Source organism: Podarcis muralis, chromosome 12 (genome assembly GCF_964188315.1).
Source record: "Podarcis muralis chromosome 12, rPodMur119.hap1.1, whole genome shotgun sequence".
Lineage (NCBI taxonomy): Eukaryota > Metazoa > Chordata > Lepidosauria > Squamata > Lacertidae > Podarcis > Podarcis muralis.
Genome location: NC_135666.1, coordinates 47,924,720 through 47,946,788, shown reverse-complemented (window position 1 = coordinate 47,946,788; position 22,069 = coordinate 47,924,720). Strand labels below are relative to the sequence as shown.

The following is a 22,069-nucleotide window of genomic DNA, read 5'->3' as shown; positions in this document are numbered from 1 at the left end:
AAACCCTCATTTGCTTTTGCTTTGAAACTGGTATATACAAACTGCTGTTTGCAGGCAAGCCAAGATTGCAAACCACAGTCTGAACTGCATAATAATTGTATGGTTTTGCCATTTTCTAAATCTCTTAACATTGAGACAAATATTGGGGTGGCTCCCGGCATCGTGGAATCATAGTGAGAGACCCATAGAACCAGTCATTTTTTTAAAGTGACTCTTTAGAGCTGGTAACACCAAGGTTGCATGTTCAATCCGCCTATATTGCAGGGGGTTGGATTAGATGATCTTCAGGGTCCCTTCCAACTCTACAATTTTATGATTCTTTAAAAAAAATGACAAGGGGCAGGGGGGTCACAAAAAACCTTCTTGGGGGCAGGATGCAGCCAATGGAACATGGTTAGTTGCTCTTGTTTTACATGATAGAAATAAATGCTTGTATGTAAATTCAGCATCAATATTTTGGAGTGGCTGCCAATGTAATAAAAACAAGCTTCTCAGAAGTTGAATGAATGGAAGCAGGGCACTGAAGATGGACTGGTGTTAATGGTCCCTTTATATTCACCTGTGGGACGTGGGTGGTGCTGTGGGTTAAACCACAGAGCCTAGGACTTGCTGATCAGAAGGTCGGTGGTTTGAATCCCCGCGACAGGGTGAGCTCCTGTTGCCCGGTCCCAGCTCCTGCCAACCTAGCAGTTCGAAAGCACGTCAAAGTGCAAGTAGATAAATAGGTACCGCTCTGGCGGGAAGGTAAACGGTGTTTCCGTGCGCTGATCTGGTTTGCCAGAAGCAGCTTAGTCATGCTGGCCACATGACCCGGAAGCTGTACACTGGCTCCCTCGGCCAATAAAGCGAGATGAGCGCCGCAACCCCAGAGTCGGTCACGACTGGACCTAATGGTCAGGGGTCCTTTTACCTTTACTTTATACTCACCTGTGCTCACTTCATTGAGGTTAATCCTCCAGTCCTAGAACAATCTCTCTGGGATCTCCTGCTTTTATTTCAAGACCAGGGAGAGCTGCATAAGTCCAGCAAAGATGTTCGTTAGATTACTGCAACTCGAGGAAGAAAATGTTTGTGTCTAGAGCCTTGTGTGTACGCTGGAGTCAGTGGTTGGGGACTGTTGACCTAATCCAGCCCTTGCAGAACTGGTGCCCTCCAGATCTTGTTGGACTACAACTCAGCCCCAGCCAGCTTTGCTGCAATCCAACAACACCTGGAGGGCACCAGGTTGATGAATGTTGATCTAAACCTTTTCACCATTGCCACTGGTTTCCCCCCCTGTATTCCTCTCTTTCCAGGCCCGTGTTGTGGCAGTGCTGGACTGGGAACTTTCGACTATAGGGCATCCTCTGGCAGACTTCGCTTACACTGTTTCTCTCTGGTTTTGGCCCAGATCCCTCAAACATTTGCAAATGGTGAATTTCCAGTATATAAACAATATTGCAGGTATGCACCCATCTTTCTTTATATGTTCTGTGCCTATGTATTGGAGGGGGGTCACAACCTTTGGGGACCAGTGAGCTGAACGAAGGTCCTCGCTAGAGCGATGAGAGCCACTGGCTGCAAATTTTAGGGTTCCTTTATCATATCATTTCCTTCATGGAGAAGAGAAATGGCTTTGGGATGAGGAATTATTATACAGTCATACCTTGGGATGAATACGCTTCAGGTTAAGCATTTTTGGGTTGCGCTCCGCAGCAACTCGGAAGTAACGGAACGCGTTACTTCCGGGTTTCGCCGCATGCGCAGACGCTCAAAATGACGTCACACGCATGCGCGGAAGTGGCGAAACGCGACCCGCGCAGACGCGCAGCCGTGACTTACATTTGCTTCAGGATGCGAACGGGGCTCCGGAACGGATCCCGTTCGCACCCAGAGGTACCACTGTAGTAGATATTGTCTTTCCACTGGGGTTCCTGCCCATTTCCATCTTGCAAATTAAGGGTTTGAAAGACTACCATCCTAGTGCAGTGGAACTGAGCTGGTTGTCTTTTGTCTTCTCCCTGCCTTCAAATTATCTCCTAACATTATCTTGATGGTCTCCATTCAGGGGGTGGACAGACTGTACTTGGCAACTAAATTTTCACATGCTGACCGTTATGCAAGGAAATTAATGTGAGGAACTCCAGGTATGCCTGGATGCCTTTCAGGAGCCGAGGCTGGGATCGGACTGGTACCAGGGACACAAAAATTCATGATGGGGTACCTCTTGTCATATTAGGTTATACCACTTACCTTGCATATGCCATGATCTACAGCAATAAACCACAGAATAAGTTCATATGGACACACACACCTTTGCACAACCAGACTTTTTTTGTATTAGAAACTCAATAGGGTAAAGGAAGTTCTTGCTGCCAGCTCCACCTGACTGGCAGGCAGCAACACATAGCCTGATGAAGTGGGATTATCTCCATTGCTCCTCTCTCTTTTCCCCACCCCCCACCCCCCACCCCCACCAAAGTTTTGTTTAAAGAAAGGTTTATCTGTGGGGCAAAGAAATTATTAACTGCCAGCTCCATGTGACTGGCAGGCAACAACAGCCCAGTGTATGCCTATGAGATGTGGGAGCATTCTCACATAAGCACTGCATTGGATACAACCTGATAGTTATCTCAGTTGGTACAGCATGAGACTCTTAATCTCAGGGTTGTGGGCTCGAGCCCCATGTTAGGCAGAAGGTTCTTGCTTTGCAGGGGTTTGGTCTAGATGACCCTTGTCGTTCCTTCCAGCTCTATCTCTCTATGGTTCTATGATCTGGTGGCTATATTGCTGCATGAGAAAATAGATGCAGTACAGCGGTACCTCGGGATGCAAACGGGATCCGTTCCGGAGCCCCGTTCGCATCCAGAAGCAAATGTAACTAGTGATGGCACGTCTGCGCATGTGTGCATCGCTTTTCACCACTTCTGCGCATGCGCGTGACATCATTTTGAGGGTCTGCGCATGCGCGATCGACGAAACCGCAATAATGCAGGTAACGCGCTCTGTTACTTCTGGGTTGCCGTGGAGCGCAATTCGAATGCGCTCAACATGAAGCATCTTCAACCCGAGGTATGACTGCACTAGTACAGTGGACGCCCGGTTGCGAACGTGATCTGTGCGGGAAGCACATTCGCAAACCTCAGCGTTCGCAACCAGCAGCGCTCGCAACCAGCAGCGCCGTGTCTGTGCACATGTGGGTCGCGATTTGATGCTTCTGCGCATGCGCAGAGCACGATTTAGCGCTTCTGTGCATGCGCCAAAACCTGGAAGTAACCTGTTCTGGTACTTCCAGGTTTGGCGCGGTGCACAACCCAAAATCGCGCAACCTGAAGCGTCTGTAACCCAAGGTATGACTGTATCTCTATTTATACCCCTGTTGCATACAATTAAGACAACAACAACTGTGTGTAACTGGCACACCAAAGCCAAGTTTTCACATTATTCCGTATCAATTTCCTAGGAATTCCTTCGGCTGAAGAAGTGATCGCGACGTACTGTCGCTGCAGAGGTATCAGCACTGCTGTGCCCAACCTGAATTTCTTCCTTGCTCTCTCGTATTTTAAAGTGGCTTCAATAATGCAGGTAATAGTTGTGGCTTATAAATATATCTTACCCGTTTTAAACATATTTTAAGTTTCAGGGAGAAATACTGCAAACCATACTCCTACATAATGTTAGTGAAGTTTTTTTGAAGTTCAACAAGAAATTGAGCGTTACTTTGATATGCATATTTCCTAGAATGTGATCAGATATGTCTCAGGCATGTGTCAATCACACCATTCAAATGCCCCTTAACATTCACAGGAGCACAAAATTTAATAACTGTGTGGCAGCGGGGAACCAGTCCTGTTTAAACAGTAGCAGATCCCGCTGTGAGATTTTGCAGGGCTAGTTGAGATTATTACTACTACCACACTTCATATTTAGTTCTCCACAGCCTACAGGAGCTGGATTTTAGCCACCCTGCAGTGGGTTTGTGTCAATGTCCTCAACACCCCAACTTTTAAAAAAAATAAACAGCTCTGGGACATCAACAATACTGTCTTACACTGAACGTAACAAGAGAGAGAGAGACCTTGCAGTTCTTTTGTAATTCAAGAAAACCTTTAATAAAAATTATTTCAAAATAAAATAACAAAGGTCATTATATATTACTTTAGCTAGTAACAAACAACAGCTCTTCAAATTTTATATTTTATCAGTTGTTTCAGAGGCAGAATTGTTTGGCTGTGCAGTACCAAGTGTTGTGCCATTTCACAATTTCCACATGACATATTGTTTTAGCAAGTGGGTTCTTGAATGAAATAAAAAGCCAAATCACATATACTTTTGTTTATATTTTCCTTAGGGCATCTATGCCAGATACCTTCAGGGAAATTCCGTTGCAGAAAACAGCCACAAGTTTGGCAGTATGGTGAAACCTTTGGCAGAAACTGGATTACTGGTATCAAAAAAGTAAGAATGGTTTATTCAGAATATTTTTTTTTAAATGGCAACGAGTTCACTCCAAAGCAGTTGAGGTTGTAGTGTGGGGTATTGCATGAGGAGTCGGGGAGATGAATTTGTTTCTGCTTTAAGGCTATGTAGCTGAAGAAAAATGCCATTACTGTTCCCTTCTGGGTTTTTCTTCTAGAACATCTTTTGCCACTGAGAGTCAGCCCTGTAGCACAGGAGAATTATTCCACCAGTCTAAAGCGGGCAAAGAAGTACTTGAAACGGTGAAGGATTTCATGAAGAAATATGTTTTTCCAGTTGAAATGGTGAGACATATACATACTCAGAACATATTCAGAACACTGGTACTAATCAGGCACAGATTGAAAGCCTAATCATTCATTAGGAACAGAAATGTGGCTGAATTTTGCCCTGGTTTATTAAGATGCAGACTGGTGAAGTATTGGCAAGAAAACTGAGCCAAGCCACTCATTTCTTTAGTATATGACTCAGCAGTACTGATTTGTGGTTGTCAAAGCCAGACACAGATTTAGTTGCCGTTGGCGGCTCTAGCAGAGATGGGGAATTTCCTGCTCTCCATCTGTCGTTAGACTTCAGCTTCCATCAAACAACATGGCTATGAGCAGAGATGATGAGAGTTCAAGTCCAGTAGAGCTTTGCCCTCCCTGCTGTCAGGTCTAGTTCCTCCCTCAGTGCCAGAAGGCAGAGGTGATCCCATTGCAAAGGTTATTAGGACTCCTGTATCATTCATAGTTTTTGTTATGTAATGAAGTTCTCACCCTGGGCCAGCAGGGGGCTACTGTAGATAGTTCAGGTCCACATATGCAAATAAGGGATCGAAAGTGGTGTTCAGTGATTGGATAGTTACAGAAAGTTGTTACAGTTACATTGTACTAGAGCTCTATATAAGCAGGCTGGCTGAACCCTTCAGTTCTGTTCTGGCCTGTGAATAAACAAGAGCTGTTTGAAGAATCGCTGTGTCGTCTGATATGTTCACCCACAACTTAACAGTTTTACACAGAGGCATAGGTGCCAGATCCTGGGGGCCGAGGCACTTTCACACACCCCCAAATGTTTTTTTATTAGTGGGTAGGCCCCATCAATTTTCAGAGGGCATTTGACTCTGCCCCGTGGTACATCACAATGCCATGCTCACGACATCAGGGTGTTGTGTGACATCAGGTGCGCATGACATCAAGACGACACATCAGGCCTCCTCAATCATCTTGAGAAGTTGGTGCCTCTACAGAGAATGGGATTTTAGCTGGTGCAATCATCTCTGGCTGCACCAGAGGACCAGTTGCAAGCCTGAGTTGCCTCATAACAAAATGTGGCCTAGTAACTCACCTCCTAGGTTGGTGTCCTCACCCCAGGGGCATGCAGTAGCAGCAGCAGCAGCATCTGTTTTCTAAATCAGGCAGCTGGGAAATGCCTGCCATTTTAAGCCCACCCCAAACAAAACATTGACCCGTGGCATTGTGGGAAATTTTAATGGTGGATAGCTTTCAGACCCAGCCATCTAGTGCAGGGGCACCAGGACAGGCAATAGTGGTGGGCCTTTCTAAGGTCCAATGGTATAGTTAGGTAAATTACATTCTAGACATACAGTGGTACCTCGGGTTAAGTACTTAATTCGTTCCGGAGGTCCGTTCTTAACCTGAAACTGTTCTTAACCTGAAGCACCATTTTAGCTAATGGGGCCTCCTGCTGCCGCCGCGCCGCCGGAGCACAATTTCTGTTCTCATCCTGAAGCAAAGTTCTTAACCCAAAGCACTATTTCTAGGTTAGCAGAGTCTGTAACCTGAAGTGTATGTAACCTGAAGCGTATGTTATCTGAGGTACCACTGTAATGGCTTTACAGGAGTCCTTTTATTTTACAGTGGTACCTCGGGTTACAAACGCTTTGGGTTACAAACACTTCAGGTTACAAACTCCGCTAACCCAGAAGTAGTACCTCGGGTTGAGAACTTTGCCCCAGGATGAGAACGGAAATTGTGTGCCGGTGGCACAGCAGCAGTGAAAGGCCCCATTAGTGAAAGTGCGCCTCAGATTAAGAACAGTTTCGGGTTAAGAACGGACCTCCGGAATGAATTAAGTTCGTAACCTGAGGTACCACTGTATTATTTTATTATTTATATGATGCCCATCTGACTGAGCTGTCTGGGTGGCTCACAACAAAATATTAAAAGCACAATAAAACGTCAAACATTAAAAAATTCCCTGTTGTACTGGGCTGCCTTCAGATGTTTTCTGAAAATCATATAGCCATTTAGATGTGTGACGGGAATATTGCTTCGCTATTCATCCAGTCTATTGGACTTCAGATGCTCACATTCACAATTCTATGTCTTTATAACTCTGTCCTCCAATTACTCACAAATCTCTTACCATATGAAAAGCAGAGTAAGTAGCAATCTAGTGAAATGTACTGAGGGGGGAAAAACGCACTGATGTGGCTTTATTGGCTGTTGTGTGTTCTCTGTTGATGTATTTTATTTTCCTAGGAAATAGTGGAGTATTACACCAGAAATAAAAATTCGCCAGACGTATGGAAAAAGCCTCCCGTGATTGAGAGACTGAAGGTGCTTGTATTTTTTTTCACTTTTGTGGTGTTAATAATGGAAGGAATTACCTGATACAATCCTGTAGCTGTGCAAATGTCACTTGAAGAATAGCTTATCTGATGTTTGGGGATCTTATTCCAATTAAAATGGCAGGTAAAGTTTTGAAGAGAAAGAGTAGTTTATCACCCTGATCCACAGGCCTGATAAAATGGCGACGCTTTTGCTTTAAAGCACTTTAGTTCAATTGATTTCAACTGCAGGCAAGCCTAGGCCAAATTTCTTCTGCAGTTTCACAGGCTTACACTCTGGGCCGTTAATCATAGATGTTTTGCTGAATAACACTGTGGAAAGACAGAAATCTCTGCAATGTGTAGTTTTTAGTCTTCTGTTTCTATAACCAAGGAGGAAAAAATAATAATTTCACACTAAGACACCTAGTCAGGAGTTAGATGCTCTGACTCATTTGGACTTCCTTAATGGAATTAGGTTGGTTGGAACCAGAGTTTAAGATCTGGTGTGTATATGAGAGAGAGAGAGAAAGAAGGAAAGAAGGAAAGAGAAAGAGAGGGGGAGAGAAAGAATAAGTGAAGCTGTTTATGGCAATGCCAGAACCAATAATTTGGCTTGGTGTTTTCTGAGTGCTGTGATTTTAATCAGATTGGCATTTATTTTATCGGGATTATATTAAAATACGCATATTTCCCCGAATGCTGTAAGCATCCCAGCTCTTAAATTATTTATTTTATTATATTTAAATATTATACATCCCACTTCTAGCTAAAGTATTAGAATGGTCGTTCAGTGCCACCATGACTTGGCTGATCTCTTACTTCTCTCATCAGGAAAGGGCCAAGGCAGAGGGTCTCTGGAACCTTTTCCTGCCAGGGGTTAGTGGTCTTGGCCAGCTGGACTATGCCTTAATCGCAGAAGAGACCGGGAAGTGCTTCTTCGCGCCCAACGTGTTCAACTGCCACGCCCCAGGTCGGTGAATTGTTATGACGCTCATACCAGGGATTGTGGAAACACAGAACTGTAGAGTTGGAAGGGACCTCAAGGGTTTTCTAGTCCAGCCCGCTGCAATGCCAAACGTGGGAATCGAACCCATGACCTTGAGATTAAGAGTCTCATGCTCTAACCAACTGGGCTATCCTAGTACCTGACGGGGAACCTTTCTCAGCTCAAGGGCCACGCTTTCTCCTGAGGGACCGCATGCCAGAGACAAATGTTGCATTAGACCTTTGACTGGTTCCTACAGACACCATTTTCACACCCTTCTTCATCCTACATCTAGGAAGGTAGAAGCATTTTCAGAGTTGAAGGGCACATTCCAGCCAGGCAAAAACCACTCAAGGAGGGTGCAAAGCAGGGCTGGTGACAGACGTGACCTTGGGAGTTGTCCTGAGGGCTGGATAATGAGTCCTGAGGTGTTGCATCTGGTTCCTGGGCCTGAGGTTCCCCATCCTTGCCTCTATGCAGTGATCATTGTATGTCTGATGGAGCGGGAACCGCAACAGCGTCTTTTCTGTTTGTCTCCCCCCCAGACACAGGAAACATGGAGGTCCTGCACATGTATGGGACCCAAGAACAAAAGAAAGAATGGCTGGAGCCTCTCCTAGATGGGAAAATAAGTTCTTGCTTCTGCATGACAGGTAATAGTTTCTTCGTCTCCTCCTAAAACTAAGGATTGTGATACGGTGCTACAAAAATCCTCCAATAGGGACTGCATGGTGACTTCTTACATTTGTATTACATACAGAGAAATATAATGGTTTTAGTAGTGATAGTCCACAACAGTTCCTCTGTAGTATTTTGCCAGGAATATCTTTTCTTTATAATTTATATCTGCTCCAATTATTATTTTTTGAATGTTTGTCTTATTTTTATACTTTTAAAAAATAATTTGAGATGTATATATGTTTCGTTATACAGTGGTACCTCGGGTTAAGTACTTAATTCGTTCCGGAGGTTCGTATTTAACCTGAAACTGTTCTTAACCTAAAGCACCACTTTAGCTAATGGGGCCTCCTGCTGCCGCCGCGCCGCCGGAGCACGATTTCTGTTCTTATCCTGAAGCAAAGTTCTTAACCTGAAGCACTATTTCTGGGTTAGCGGAGTCTGTAACCTGAAGCGTATGTAACCTGAAGCATATGTAACCCGAGGTACCACTGTATAAGTGTGAAATTCAATAACCCGTAAGAAACATTGCAATAATAAAACAAATAGAGCTTGAACCAGGTTTAAAATATTCCCTGTCCTTCTCATCGCCGTTCATCTTTCTACATCACATAGAATTGCATGTTGATAAGAATTCTCAACTAATAAATATACGTCTACATATATATTTGAGCTCTTTGACATTCTCCTTAGATTAACTTAGAAACAATCTGAGACAGTGGTGGCAAACCTATGGCATGTGGGCACATGCGCCATCGGTCCATCTGTACCGTTGCTGGTCGTTGGCAAAGTGGGTAGCCGCCCCCCCGACCACTGTGGGTAGGAAACTCTCACTACAGTTCCTCTGCCCCCCATGCCACTGCGAGCCAGAAACGGGTTATGTTTTGCTTGTGCGAGCTGGAGATTGTCTGCGGCGATTGGGCAGGAGATTATTGCCTGTTGTCGATTGGCTTCCTCTGTATTAGTTTGGCAGCTGCCTCCCCACAAAGAGCTCAGCAAACCTGGACATTCCTCCCAATGAAAGCTCAGCAACAGTGTGCAAACCCCCCCCCCTACCAAAGAAGCTCAAGAACTCAGGGCACTTTGTGTTGGCACTTTGCAAGAAATAAATGGGTTTTGGGTTGCAGTTTGGGCACTCGGTCTCTAAAAGATTCGCCACCTCTGATCTAAGATCTTCAGCAAGATAAATAGTAAGGCCACTTCCCTAACCAATCAAGAAGGACCAGGAAAAATGCCAACCAGTCTGCGAGGTCTCCAGAAGTGCTTTAAAACAACTAGGGGGACCAGAACTAGGTCTCCAGAAGTGCTTTAAAACAACTAGGGGAAATAAAGGGACCCCTGACCATTAGGTCCAGTCGTGACAGACTCTGGGGTTGCGGCGCTCATCTCGCTTTATTGGCCGAGGGAGCTGACATACAGCTTCCGGGTCATGTGGCCAGCATGACTAAGCCGCTTCTGGCGAACCAGAGCAGCGCATGGAAACGCCATTTACCTTCCCGCTGGAGCGGTACCTAGTTATCTACTTGCACTTTGACGTGCTTTCGAACTGCTAAGTTGGCAGGAGCAGGGACCGAACAATGGGAGCTCACCCCGTTGCGGGGATTCAAACCGCCAACCTTCTGATCGGCAAGTCCTAGGCTCTGTGGTTTAACCCGCAGCGCCACCCGTGTCCCATAGGGGAACATTAAGCAACATAATAAAAAGGTAAAGGGATCCCTGCCAATTAAGTCCAGTCGCAAACGACTCTGGGGTTGCAGTGCTCATCTCGCTTTACAGGCCGAGGGAGCCGGCATTTGTCCACTTCTGCAGACAGTTTTTTCTGGTTCATGTGGCCAGCATGATTAAGCTGCTTCTGGCGGAACACTGTTTACCTTCCTGCCGGAGCAGCATAATAAAACCACATAAATAGACACGTCATCTGCTGAGGGTGGTAGGGACAGACAGACTGCCTTTTCTCCTTGCAGACCACTGATACTGCTTCTATCACCTCTGCTTGGTGATAAATTGGGCTAAGTTAAATTCTGTTTTCAGTTACTCCAGCTGCAGTAAGCCATGATTGGTATTTTGTTTGAACAGAACCTGGTGTCGCTTCGAGTGATGCCACCAATATGGAATGCAGCCTCGAGAGAGATGGAGACAGCTATGTGATCAACGGCCAAAAGTGGTGGAGCAGCGGTGAGTAAAACAAAGTTTTCTTGGAATGTTGAGGTCAATTCTATCTCAGAATTCTGTCCCATGTTTCCGTATTGACTGCATGAGGACTAAGAAAGATGACTTTTATTTTTTTCCTGGCGTCATGCTTGAACAGGCCTTTGCATTTACATGCTAGATAGTCCATTATATTTTATCTATGGATTAAGTCACACGGGACTCCAGCATTAAGGTTTGCTCCTGCACATAGGTGAACTGAATCCTAGGCCCCTTCTCAAACTGAGTGTTCTATGAATAGTGGAGAATACACATTAATCCTGCTGAGTCTCAGCGCTGTGCTGCGTATATGTAAACCAGTGTTTCCCAAACCTGGGCCTCAAGCTGGTTTTGGACTACAATTCCCATCATCCCTGATCACTCGTCCTGCTAACTAGGGATGATGGGAGTTGTAGTCCAACAACAGCTGAAGTTTGGGAACCCCTGATGTAAACCAATGACTCCTTTGGAATATATTTTACACACAAGTTGTTTAACAGTGTGTGAAGCTACAGACGTATCAATCTTTTGAATCGGAATAGTATGATATGCTAATTAGGTGATATCCCAAAACTTCTGCAAGCCAATAAGGGACCTTCCTGAATTTTGAATTTGAAAGATTCCCCTATGAAAAAAACCCCATAGTAGTTCAGGGATTGTTTTATACACATGGTTCCTTTCTCTTCCGTTGAAGCTCTTTTATTGTATACAAAAATGAAGCATAATATATATTAATAAAATACGATAGGAATAAGAAAATATAAGCTTGTGTTGTGGGTGACTTAATGGAAATGCTGTAGGTGTCGTTACGTGACAGTTCTAATCGTATTAGGAAATTCTACCCAGTAAGACCTGCGCTTCAAATTCCATTACATGAAGGAATAAGGTTCCCCCCGCCACCGAAAAATTACTATACAAATATTTGTGTAAATAAGTGTTTAGGTGTATTCTTGTCCATATAAGTATCCAGATGCATTCTTGAGCAGCAACTGAACATGGCATCCCCATGTCTAGTATTCCATCTTTCAGGAACACAAGGCAACATGTACCCCATGTACTGATGCCATTATCCTATGCGTTTTTTGGATTCCTGTTCCATGTAAATTATCTGGGTGGAGAAAACTTAGCACAATGGCACCAGGATTTATAGCAGGGCTTGGGGGAAAGCATTCATCCATTGGGGTTGTTGGACTCTGGCTCCCATAAGCCCCCATCAGTATGGTCAGTGGCAAGGCCGTCTTAAACATATCCTGCGCCGTGGTGCAAAGATCCTGCCAGCGCCCTCCCCTTTCCCAGAGTTGACCTTTTTTTTAGGGCTGGAGGAGGCGGGCAGCGGCTGGAGGGCGGCTTCTCCAGTGGGGAAGAGGCAGAGGCTGGACACGGCGCCTCCTGGCTCAGCTGGCTGCTTCGTGCCGCGGTGGGCATGGCAGGCAGCACACCGAGCGAGCGAGGGCACGTGCGCCGCTCCTGCCAAGTGTCAGCTCGGTTTTTTCCCTTATAGCCTTCTGGCACCCCGCAGAATTTTGAGCCTGCAGGCTAAAAGGGAAAAAACCGAACCGATGCTCAGCGGGAGCAGCGCACACATGCACCCTCGCTCACTCAGCGTGCTCGTTCGGTGTTGCCTGGCGTCCTCCAGAACTTGGCGCCCTGGCACCCTGCACCACTAGCCTCAGTGGGTAAGATGGGCCTGGTCAGTGGTCAGGGATAGTGGAAGCTGAAGCCCAACAACAGCTTTCATTATCCCTGACCGTTGCCCATACTGATGGGGGTGGAGTCCAGTGCTTCCCCACCTCTGCTTTATAGGATGATTTTATGTTCTATAATAAGAACAGGCTTGCCACTATCTTTCCGGAGCCATGCTTCTCAAGGAAAAAAACAGCATTTAGGAAAATAGCTATTGAGTGATTCTACTCACTCCATCTCCTTGCTACTAAGCAGGCTTATTTCCACTTGAACATTTCATTAGTTTGTATTATTTGATGTTAGAAATAATGTGCAACATTTCCTGTATGCATAGATCAGCCCATTTAAACGAGGTTAGCAGAGAGCAGGTATGCTAGGTCCAGCTATCTGCTCAATTGGAACAGCTTCATCCTCCCACGTGAAGCAATCGCAGTCGATATTCAGTTCTTTTATCAAGGATCTCTGTGTCAACCCAGCACAGCCAGGCATTGACTGGCTTAAGCGAACACGGATTGCTTTCCTTCTCCCCATTTTCTAGATAGTGAAGCTACTGGTTTCTTGCCCTGAATCTTCATAGTCCATGGGCATTTCTTCATTCGCTGCGCTCTGCTGCCTTCTCCAGTAGCCGCAACGCTTTGCCATTTTGACCATGTGCATTTTGAAAGAGGCTCCCATAAAAAAATAAAGGATGGGGTTCAGGCAGCAGTGGAACAAAGCAATGCTGTTAGTCACCTGGAATACGATATCGATGGTTTTGCTTGTGCTGCAGTCTGTAATAAGCGGGTAGATAATGTCAATGGCTTTCCAAAGCTTGATGATGTTATAAGGCAGTTGCGTGACGATGAAGACCGACACCGCTGCAACAAGAACTTTCAGAGGCCGGCATTTTTTAACACTGGGGCTCGAAATGAGAGTTCTGGCCACAGCCGAGTAGCAAACCAGCATGATGAGGAAAGGCAGCGCAAAACTCAGCAACATTTCCGCTATTTCGATGGTTATGTTAATTACGTTCCCCGTGCTTTGAGGAAATGTGGGAAAACAGGAAAGTCTGTTGTTGAACTCCATGACTGTGTTAAAGACAAGTTCAGGAATGCAAAGGAACATGGCAGCTGCCCAGACAAGGAAAGACGTTTTGACGCATTGGTTGATGGCCCCTGATTTAGCTTGGGATTTGACAATGGCTTTGTATCTATCGACGCTGATGCAGGCCAGAAATTGCATGCTAGCACTAAAGGTCATTGTGTAGATAGCGGACGTGATCTTGCACAAAGGGATACCTAGGACCCACCCGTGGGCGGCACTCGCAGCCCAAAAGGGAAGAGTGCAGAGCAGTAACAAATCGGCGATCGCCAAGTTCATGATGTATACATCCACCCTGGTCTTTAGTTTTCTGATGTAGGCGAAGAATGCCACCACTAGGGAATTCCCAGCGAGCCCAACGAAGAAAACGACAGAGTAGAATGCCGGTAGGAACGAGGTGATGAATGCTCTGACCTCACCTTTGTAGCAAAGCATTTCGAAGGAAGCGTAGTCGAAAGTAGTGTTCAGTTCATAATCATCATAGTGGTATCCTTCTGTAGAGAGCTCCATGGTAGAATCTGAAAGACAGGGTGGGGTGGAGGGAGAACTTGAAGTTAATTGCACCCAGTGGATGTTGGTTTTCCAGGAAATTTTGGATTGGGGGAATGTCCTGTACAAATTAGGATGATTTCCAGCTTGCCTCAGAAGATTTATTGATGCCTTACAATGTGATTCAAGGATGATGATGATGATGATATATTATTTCTACCCCGTCCATCTGGCTGGGTTTCCCTAAACAGGGCTGCCTTAAGATGATCTCTGATGGGAGGGCGTTCCACGGGGCGGGCACCACCACCGAGAAGGCCCTCTGTCCGGTTCCCGATAACCTCACTTCTCGCAGGGAGGGAACAGCCAGAAGGCCCTTGGAGGCTGAACGATGGGGGTGGAGACGCTCCTTCAGATATACTGGACCGAGGCCATTTAGGCTTTAAAGGTCAGCACCAACACTTTGAATTGTGTTTGGAAACATACTGGAAGCCAATGTAGGTCTCTCAAGACCGGTGTTATATGGTCTTGGTGGCCACTCCCAGTCACCAGTCTAGCTGCCGCATTCTGGATTAGTTGCAGAAGGAAGTGTGTCCGTTTCACTTTTGTTTAGTAAAGGGAGATAAATACCTTTTGTTACATCAGAAAATGTACTGATATCCTAGATAGTGACCTAATTTTACATGTTTATTTTACTTTTATTTCATAAAGAAAGCTAAAGCATTTGAAACTGACATGCTTGCGTAACATTATATTTTTGCAGCTGGCATCCATTCATTGTTATGAATGAACAATGTGGGGAGGGGTTTTTGCTCCACATCATTGGTGGCATTTGGAAATAGATTTTAAATACTTGAATCAAAGGCTCCAGACAAACGCTATAATCTTCAATGGCTCTTACCTGCATGCAGGTCTTAAACTAGGCATTACAATGAATAAACACATGGGTGTTGCTAAACATAGCACCTCCTCTCCCCCATTCCATCCTTACTATTACAACAGCCTCCAACCATTAGCAGCCAACTCCTAGGGGTCGAGTAGTCTTTGCCCCCCCAATAAAATATTTGAGGGGGCCGGACCCCTCCAAAGTTAGTGGGCATTGCCATTCCATGCGTCTGTGCACTGCAGCATGTGATCGTTTATGCAGGGTAGGGGTTTATTTGCCCCCCCCATATTTTATTCAAGTTGGCACCCCTGGGAGCCAACGATGTGAAGGGGGACCATGTCATCAGAAAAACGGGCTCTCAATTTAGATGATATTAATTTGTTCCAGTGAGCAAAGACCCAGAATCACGCCAAAAGAAAATACATTAGAAAACTTATTAAAAGTAAATGGTAAAAATTGCAAATATGTACGATGAAGGCAATGTAAACGATGCATTTATGAACAATGATGCAAAATAAACAGTGAGCTATATAAAAAATGATTGCAGTATATAAACTTACAGCGAGACAAGTCCAGGCAGTAAAGCCCTGCAGCTTTCAAAATTAAGATAAGGCAGGAATGCCAAACCTGCGGCTTTCTTTCAACGGTTTGCCCTTGAAGCTCTTGATCCAAGAAATTAATTTCAGCTGAGTTGGCGGAGGATCCGCTTTACTCCTGGGCTGTCCTTTTTGTTTTCCTGAAGCTGCAAATGAGCAGATGGATACAGGAAGTTCTTTTCTTAGATGTCGGTGGCTAGATTCCTGAGAGTCTCAAATTGTTCCTTCGTGCGCCCGAGTGAAATCTTCCAACATCTAACTAATAGTAGCCGGTGGGATTTCTTTTGCTGATCGACAAAGATCCCAAGTATTATTTTTTTTGAAGTCGAAAAGTTTTCTCTTGATCTACCATGTGTGCCTGGGGATATTCCAGCCTCCCACTTTCCTCCATAAACAGCTAGGTGACTGCTGTGGCTGGTTGGAATGGCTGGTTTCCAAGACACTATAATACTTTTAACAGCGGTGGGCTTTGTTATCTTCCCCCTGGCTGTTTTAAATTTGGATTCCTGCATTGCAGGCAGTTGGACTAGACGACCTTTGGGTTCCTTCTAACTCTACAATTCTATGATATCTGCCTGCCCCCTAGTAACCCCATCCTTTTATCTGTGTGCGTTTTATCCCCCTTGGCTTCTGTCTTTGGGCGGCGCTAGTGCCATGGGATGTTTGAGTGCAGGATTTTATCTGTACAAATAAGAGGTTAGAGCACCAGGAGGGCTGCACCCTTCCAGTTGCAGGCAGAGCAATGGGCACAAATTTAACGATCAGTCCAGTAGTCTTGCATCCTTTTCGGGCGCCCTCCAGCTGGGAAGGATTCAGCAGCTCATGGCACCCTGTGCCCCCTCCCAAAACTGCACCTGGGACAACAGCCCCCCTCCCAGCCCTTCCATGCTATGCCTCTGGGGTCCCGCGAGGAAGAAGGACCATAAGCCTAGTAGTAGCAGCAGAGCACAATGTTTGAGTCCCAGCTTTAATTCCCAGCGGCTCTCTCTTGTAAACGCCAGAGAGCTACGGCTAGGTCACATCTGTCCTGCACATCTAGAGCACTCTGATGCTGCCTTAGCAGTTATGACTCCCCCCCCCCCCCCAAAGAATCCTGGGAGTTGTAGTTCGTTAAGGGTGCTGGGAACGGTAGCTCCGTGAGAGTTCTCCCAACAACTCTCGGCACCCTTTGCAAACTGCAGTATCTGGGAAGCCACTTGAGGGAACACACACACACACACACACACACACACACACAGAGCAAAAGGTCACTACAGACTGTTTTCTAATCGTTTATAAAAATGATAAAATGAAATTGCTGACCTGCTTTCCTCTTTGCAGGAGCTGCTTCATTGAACTCCTCCTCTGCAATGCTGTTTTGGTTTCTGACTCACAATTATTCTCCAGAACCACCCCGCCTTTCATTTCCATTCTCTTTCCTCCGCCCACCCTCATTTGCCAGCAACACTTGAGCTTTCCTGGAAAACATCTATTTTAGTTGAGCCAAAGGGCAGCTCCCTTTGCTGGCTCAGCTTTGCCTTTTAACCTGAAAGACAGAAAAAACTTTGTTGAAAACCCAGTTATTGATGTGGAGTTTCGACGATGGGAATAGGATTGAGGTAGAAGTTTGGTCAGGGTTGCTAAGTGTATTTTAGCTCAGATAAGGGCTGCGTATGCACCATGCCTTTAAAGCACATCTCTCCCCCCCCCCCCCCCAAGAATCCTGGGCACTGAAGTTTGCTGATGCAGGGCTGACAAGTGGCAGTATGGCTTATAGGGCAGGTATCTGGCTTTAAATGGAGGGTGCCCCATTCCCCTGCTGCAGCACAACTGTCAGGTTATGCTCAACACAGTCTGCTAAAAGTTGTTTGCATGCCTCAAATTGGTATTTCAAAAATATTATGTTTCATGCATCCTAACAACCAGACCAACAAGTCAGTTAAGCCAGTTTAAATCTGGCTGGTTTGTGGATCATTTCAGGCAGCGGAATGTGTGGGATTTCCACCTTAAGCTGCCCTTTCCCGAATCTGACTGTTGGTCCATAAAGTACAGTATAGTCATAACTTGGTTTTTGAACAGCCTAGTTCTCAAACGTCTTGATTCCAAAACGATCAAAACCTGGAAGTGAGCATTCTTTTGGAAGCCGAACATCCAACAGGGCTTCCGCAGCTTCTGATTGGCTGCAGCAGCTTCCTGCAGCCAATCAGAAGCCGTGCTTTGGTTTTTGAACATTTTAGAAGTCAAACAGACTTCCAGAACTGATTCCGTTCGACTTCCAAGGTACGACTGTACTGTCTGCTCTGACTGGCGGTTGGGTCTCCAGGTTTTCTTTTCCCATCAGCTGCTCTTTTTAACTGGGGACAGAATTTGCTTTCAAGTAAATGTGTACCTAGGAATGTCGTTTCTTGCTAAATGAGATGGGAGTAGTATCACAGCCTTTTAGCCCAACCCTAAAACTGTTCACTGGGAACTTGTCCATTTTGTAGGCGCTGGAAATCCAGACTGCAAGTTTGCTATTGTGATGGCCAGAGATAAAAACACATCTGCATCCAGGTAAGAAGAAAACCATGGTAAACTGTTCAGCCAAGTCTGAAAACTGGTCCATCTAACTCGTGGATTTGTGGTTCAAGATGGGAGATGGCACATCCATCACATTAAATATCCAGTTACAGATAGGTAGCCGTGTTGGTCTGCCATAGTCAAAACAAAAGAATTCCTTCCAGTAGCACCTTAAAGACCAACTAAGTTAGTTCTTGGTATGAACTTTCGTGTGCATGCACACTTCTTCAGATACACAGAACTAACTTAGTTGGTCTTTAAGGTGCTACTGGAAGGAATTTTTTTGTTTTGACTATGGCAGACCAACACGGCTACCTATCTGTAACTGGAACTATGGAAGGCACCACATTGAGCCGCATGAAAGGTATCTGAAGAAGTGTGCATGCACACGAAAGCTCATACCAAGAACTAACTTAGTTGGTCTTTAAGGTGCTACTGGAAGGAATTTTTTTGTATTAAATATCCATATCGAGTTTGAATTGTATTTGTATTGCTACTTCCTTATATTCTATTTTTATACAAAAGCAATATGTCCAAATTCAAAACAGATGTTCTTATGAACAGAGGAAGCTCAAGAAGGGCCATGGCATGCAAGAAGAGGCTGCCACCACTGCAAAGTGACCAAGGGGGAAGACCACCTTGTGTCCTTCCTGGCCGGCATGCTGGGGCAGAAGGTGCCCGAGTCAGTCTTACGCAAGTGCATGCATGCAACTGCACAATACCTTTCACGAGCCTTGTCCCCCGGCATCCGTGCTCACACTGGCTGAACCTGGACCAGCTGTCCTTTGTCAACAACAAATTGTCACTGTTTTTTGTGTTGAATATATGCTATATGGTAATTTATGGACCTAATAGGTATCTAAAGCCATTTGCACATAACAAAATATGTATTTTATCAAAGTACATCCAGTTTTTTTCCCCTTTAAAATTTTTGGGGCCCCCAAGAGAGTGGGGCCCTAAGCTGTAGCTTGTTTAGCTTATACATAAATCAGGTACTGCGCTCTCTCTCTCTCTCTCATATCTGTTTGTTTTTTAAACTCACAGTTAATTCCCAGCACCACTTTTTTTTATTTTTTTAGATATAAACAGCACAGTATGATCATTGTGCCAATGGATACACCGGGTGTCAAACTTATAAGGCCTCTTTCAGTCTTTGGATACTGGGGTAAGTTGGTTTGCCAAGTACTTGCGATCATCATTGTCATCATCAAGTACCTTCCAAGCGCTTGGATTTGGCTCCTAGCTCTCGGTGCCCTAACTGGTCTGAGCTGTTGCTTTAATTCAGGCATAGGCAAACTCGGCCCTCCAGATGTTTTGAGACTACAATCCCATCATCCCTGATCACTGGTCCTGCTAGCTAGGGATCATGGGAGTTGTAGGCCAAAAACATCTGGAGGTCCGAGTTTGCCTATGCCTGCTTTAATTTAAACCACTAAATAAATGGGTGTCCCTTACTCTCTTGCCCTGATGCTCTGTCACTGGATTGGAGACACTTAAGACTCACAGAATCGTAGAGTTTGAAGCGACCACAAGGGTCATCAACCCCCTGCAATGCAGGACTATTTTGCACAATGTGGGACTCGAACCCACGACCTTTGATTACGCTCTACTGACTGAGCTATCCCATAGGCCAGGGCTCCCCGTAGCTCATGGAGCTGCTGCTGTTGGGCTGCTATACTGTGCATACTGGATATAGAAAGGACTGGCACAGATCCTGCAGTTTTAAAATATGTATATACTGGTCGGCGGTTCGAATCCCCGCGATGGGGTGAGCTCCTGTTGCTCGGTCCCCGCTCCTGCCAACCTAGCAGTTCGAAAGCACACCAGTGCAAGTAGATAAATAGGTACCACTCCGGCGGGAAGGTAAACGGTGTTTCCGTGCGCTGCTCTGGTTTGCCAGAAGCGGCTTAGTCATGCTGGCCACACGACCCAGAAGCTGTACGCCGGCTCCCTCGGCCAATAAAGCGAGATGAGCGTCGCAACCCCAGAGTTGGCCACGACTGGACCTAATGGTCAGGGGTCCCTTTACCTTTACATACTGACGCTAGCGATTTCCCTCAGTTGACACTTGCCTTTGCTCTTTTCACAACTTTATAGATTATTTCCATGGCGGACATTTTGAGGTGCATTTTAACAACGTCCGGGTACCTGCCTCTCATTTAATCCTTGGTGAGTCTCAACATTTCTTTGCTAGAGAAGTTTGTTTTTTTATGTTTGATGTTTTATATATGCTGTAAGCCGCCCAGAGTTGGTGGGGAAAACCCAGCCAGATGGGTGGGGTATAAATAATAAAAAGTATTACTATTTATTATTACAGAGCTCTGCAAAACTCTGCTGCAACCTCTTCCTACCTGGTGCCCTGCGTATGTTTTGGGCTCCAACTCTGATCAGCCCCAGCTAGCCTGGGTTTGGTGGGAGTTCTCATTCAAAACACCTGGACAAACTGACCTCGTCTAAGATCATTTTTTTTAATTGTTCCCATGTATCCCCACTGAAACTTCAGCAATCTCTCCACTGTTACGTGCTAGCTATGGAACAACACCACATTAGTGGTGCAGATGCAATCTTGTTCCCAGAAAGGCAAAGAACTTTTCTGTCTCTCTCTGTCTCTCTGAACCCAGGAGAAGGAAGAGGATTTGAAATCGCGCAAGGAAGACTTGGGCCAGGCCGCATACATCATTGCATGCGGTCCATAGGGGCAGCTGAAACTGCTCTGCAGATCCTGTGCAAGCGCTCAGCCCAGAGGGTGGCATTTGGGAAGAAGCTCTACCATCATGTGAGTTGAGTCTCTACTTCTGTGAGTGTAACTCTTTTCTTAGCTCAAAGGTGCGTCAGATCCAGTGACAGGAACAGGATGTTTTTGTGCTAGATAAGAGACAATTTTGAACTAGATGGACAAATAGTCTGATGTTGCGCAAGGCGGGTCCCTGTGTTCTCGTGCTGTTCAAAATATCTCATGAAAGGAACCATGCAGGGATTGGGAAAGAACAAAATAAAATTGAGAATACAGGCTTCCTCTCATTTACGCAAGGGTCATGGTGCATGTTACGGGGACACGGGTGGCGCTGTGGGTTAAACCACAGAGCCTAGGATTTGCCAATCAGAAGGTCAGCGGTTCGAATCCCCGCGACAGGGTGAGCGCCTGTTGCTCGGTCCCAGCTCCTGCCAACCTAGCAGTTCGAAAGCACATCAAAGTGCAAGTAGATAAATAGGTACCACTCCAGCAGGAAGGTAAACGGCGTTTCCGTGTGCTGCTCTGGTTCGCCAGAAGCGGCTTAGTCATGCTGGCCACATGACCCAGAAGCTGTATGCCGGCTACCCTCGGCCAATAAAGCGAGATGAGCGCCGCAACCCCAGAGTCGGCCACAACGGGACCTTTACCTTACATGGTGCATGTCAGCAGAGCATGCATAACACCCCATTCTGCCCCTGCCCTGCCCTCTTCCGGTGCTGAAAATTCTGGTTGCGATTGCACATGCATTGAATGCGCACAAAATGGGAATTGCTTGTAAAGTCTTTCAAAGTCGTTTAGCTCCTATAGTTTCTATCACCATTAGCAAAAATTGCTAGTTTTAGCATGCATTGGTGTACTGTGGTTCATGAGCATGATTCTTCAAATCAGTGACCCAGTGTGGTGTTACGAACAGTAGACTGGTAATCTGGTGAACCGGGTTCGCGTCTCCGCTCCTCCACATGCAGCTTCTGGGTGACCTTGGGCTAGTCACGCTTCTCTGAAGTCTCTCAGCCCCACTCACCTTAGAGAGTATTTGTTGTGAGGGAGGAAGGGAAAGGAGAATGTTAGCCGCTTTGAGACTCCTTCGGGTAGTGATAAAGCGGGATATCAAATCCAAACTCTTCTTCTTCTTCTTCTTCTTCAAATCATCTTCCAACTGGAGGTATGCATTCTGAAACTGTCCAAAACTGCAGATCTACATTAA

At 45.7% G+C, this 22,069-nt stretch overlaps 2 protein-coding genes across 2 annotated transcripts in view; one reads left to right on the top strand and one right to left on the bottom strand.

Moving 5' to 3' along the window:
- The window catches only part of ACAD11 (acyl-CoA dehydrogenase family member 11), a 43,036-nt gene that overhangs the window by 17,495 nt on the left and 3,472 nt on the right, over positions 1–22,069 (top strand). The window contains exons 7-18 of the mRNA XM_028750155.2: positions 1,296–1,443; positions 3,443–3,564; positions 4,331–4,437; positions 4,616–4,742; positions 6,942–7,019; positions 7,844–7,982; positions 8,543–8,650; positions 10,752–10,850; positions 18,059–18,125; positions 19,211–19,296; positions 20,229–20,300; positions 20,753–20,907. Of these exons, the coding sequence (XP_028605988.2) occupies positions 1,296–1,443; positions 3,443–3,564; positions 4,331–4,437; positions 4,616–4,742; positions 6,942–7,019; positions 7,844–7,982; positions 8,543–8,650; positions 10,752–10,850; positions 18,059–18,125; positions 19,211–19,296; positions 20,229–20,300; positions 20,753–20,907 (1,308 nt within the window). The remainder of the gene's footprint in view (positions 1–1,295; positions 1,444–3,442; positions 3,565–4,330; positions 4,438–4,615; positions 4,743–6,941; positions 7,020–7,843; positions 7,983–8,542; positions 8,651–10,751; positions 10,851–18,058; positions 18,126–19,210; positions 19,297–20,228; positions 20,301–20,752; positions 20,908–22,069) is intronic.
- On the bottom strand, positions 11,536–17,114 carry ACKR4 (atypical chemokine receptor 4). The gene is made up of 2 exons (XM_028750164.2): positions 16,896–17,114; positions 11,536–14,143 (listed from the first exon to the last, which is right to left on the bottom strand). The coding sequence occupies exon 2, from the start codon at positions 14,133–14,135 to the stop codon at positions 13,080–13,082; it is 1,056 nt and encodes a 351-aa protein (XP_028605997.2). The 5' UTR covers positions 14,136–14,143; positions 16,896–17,114; the 3' UTR covers positions 11,536–13,079.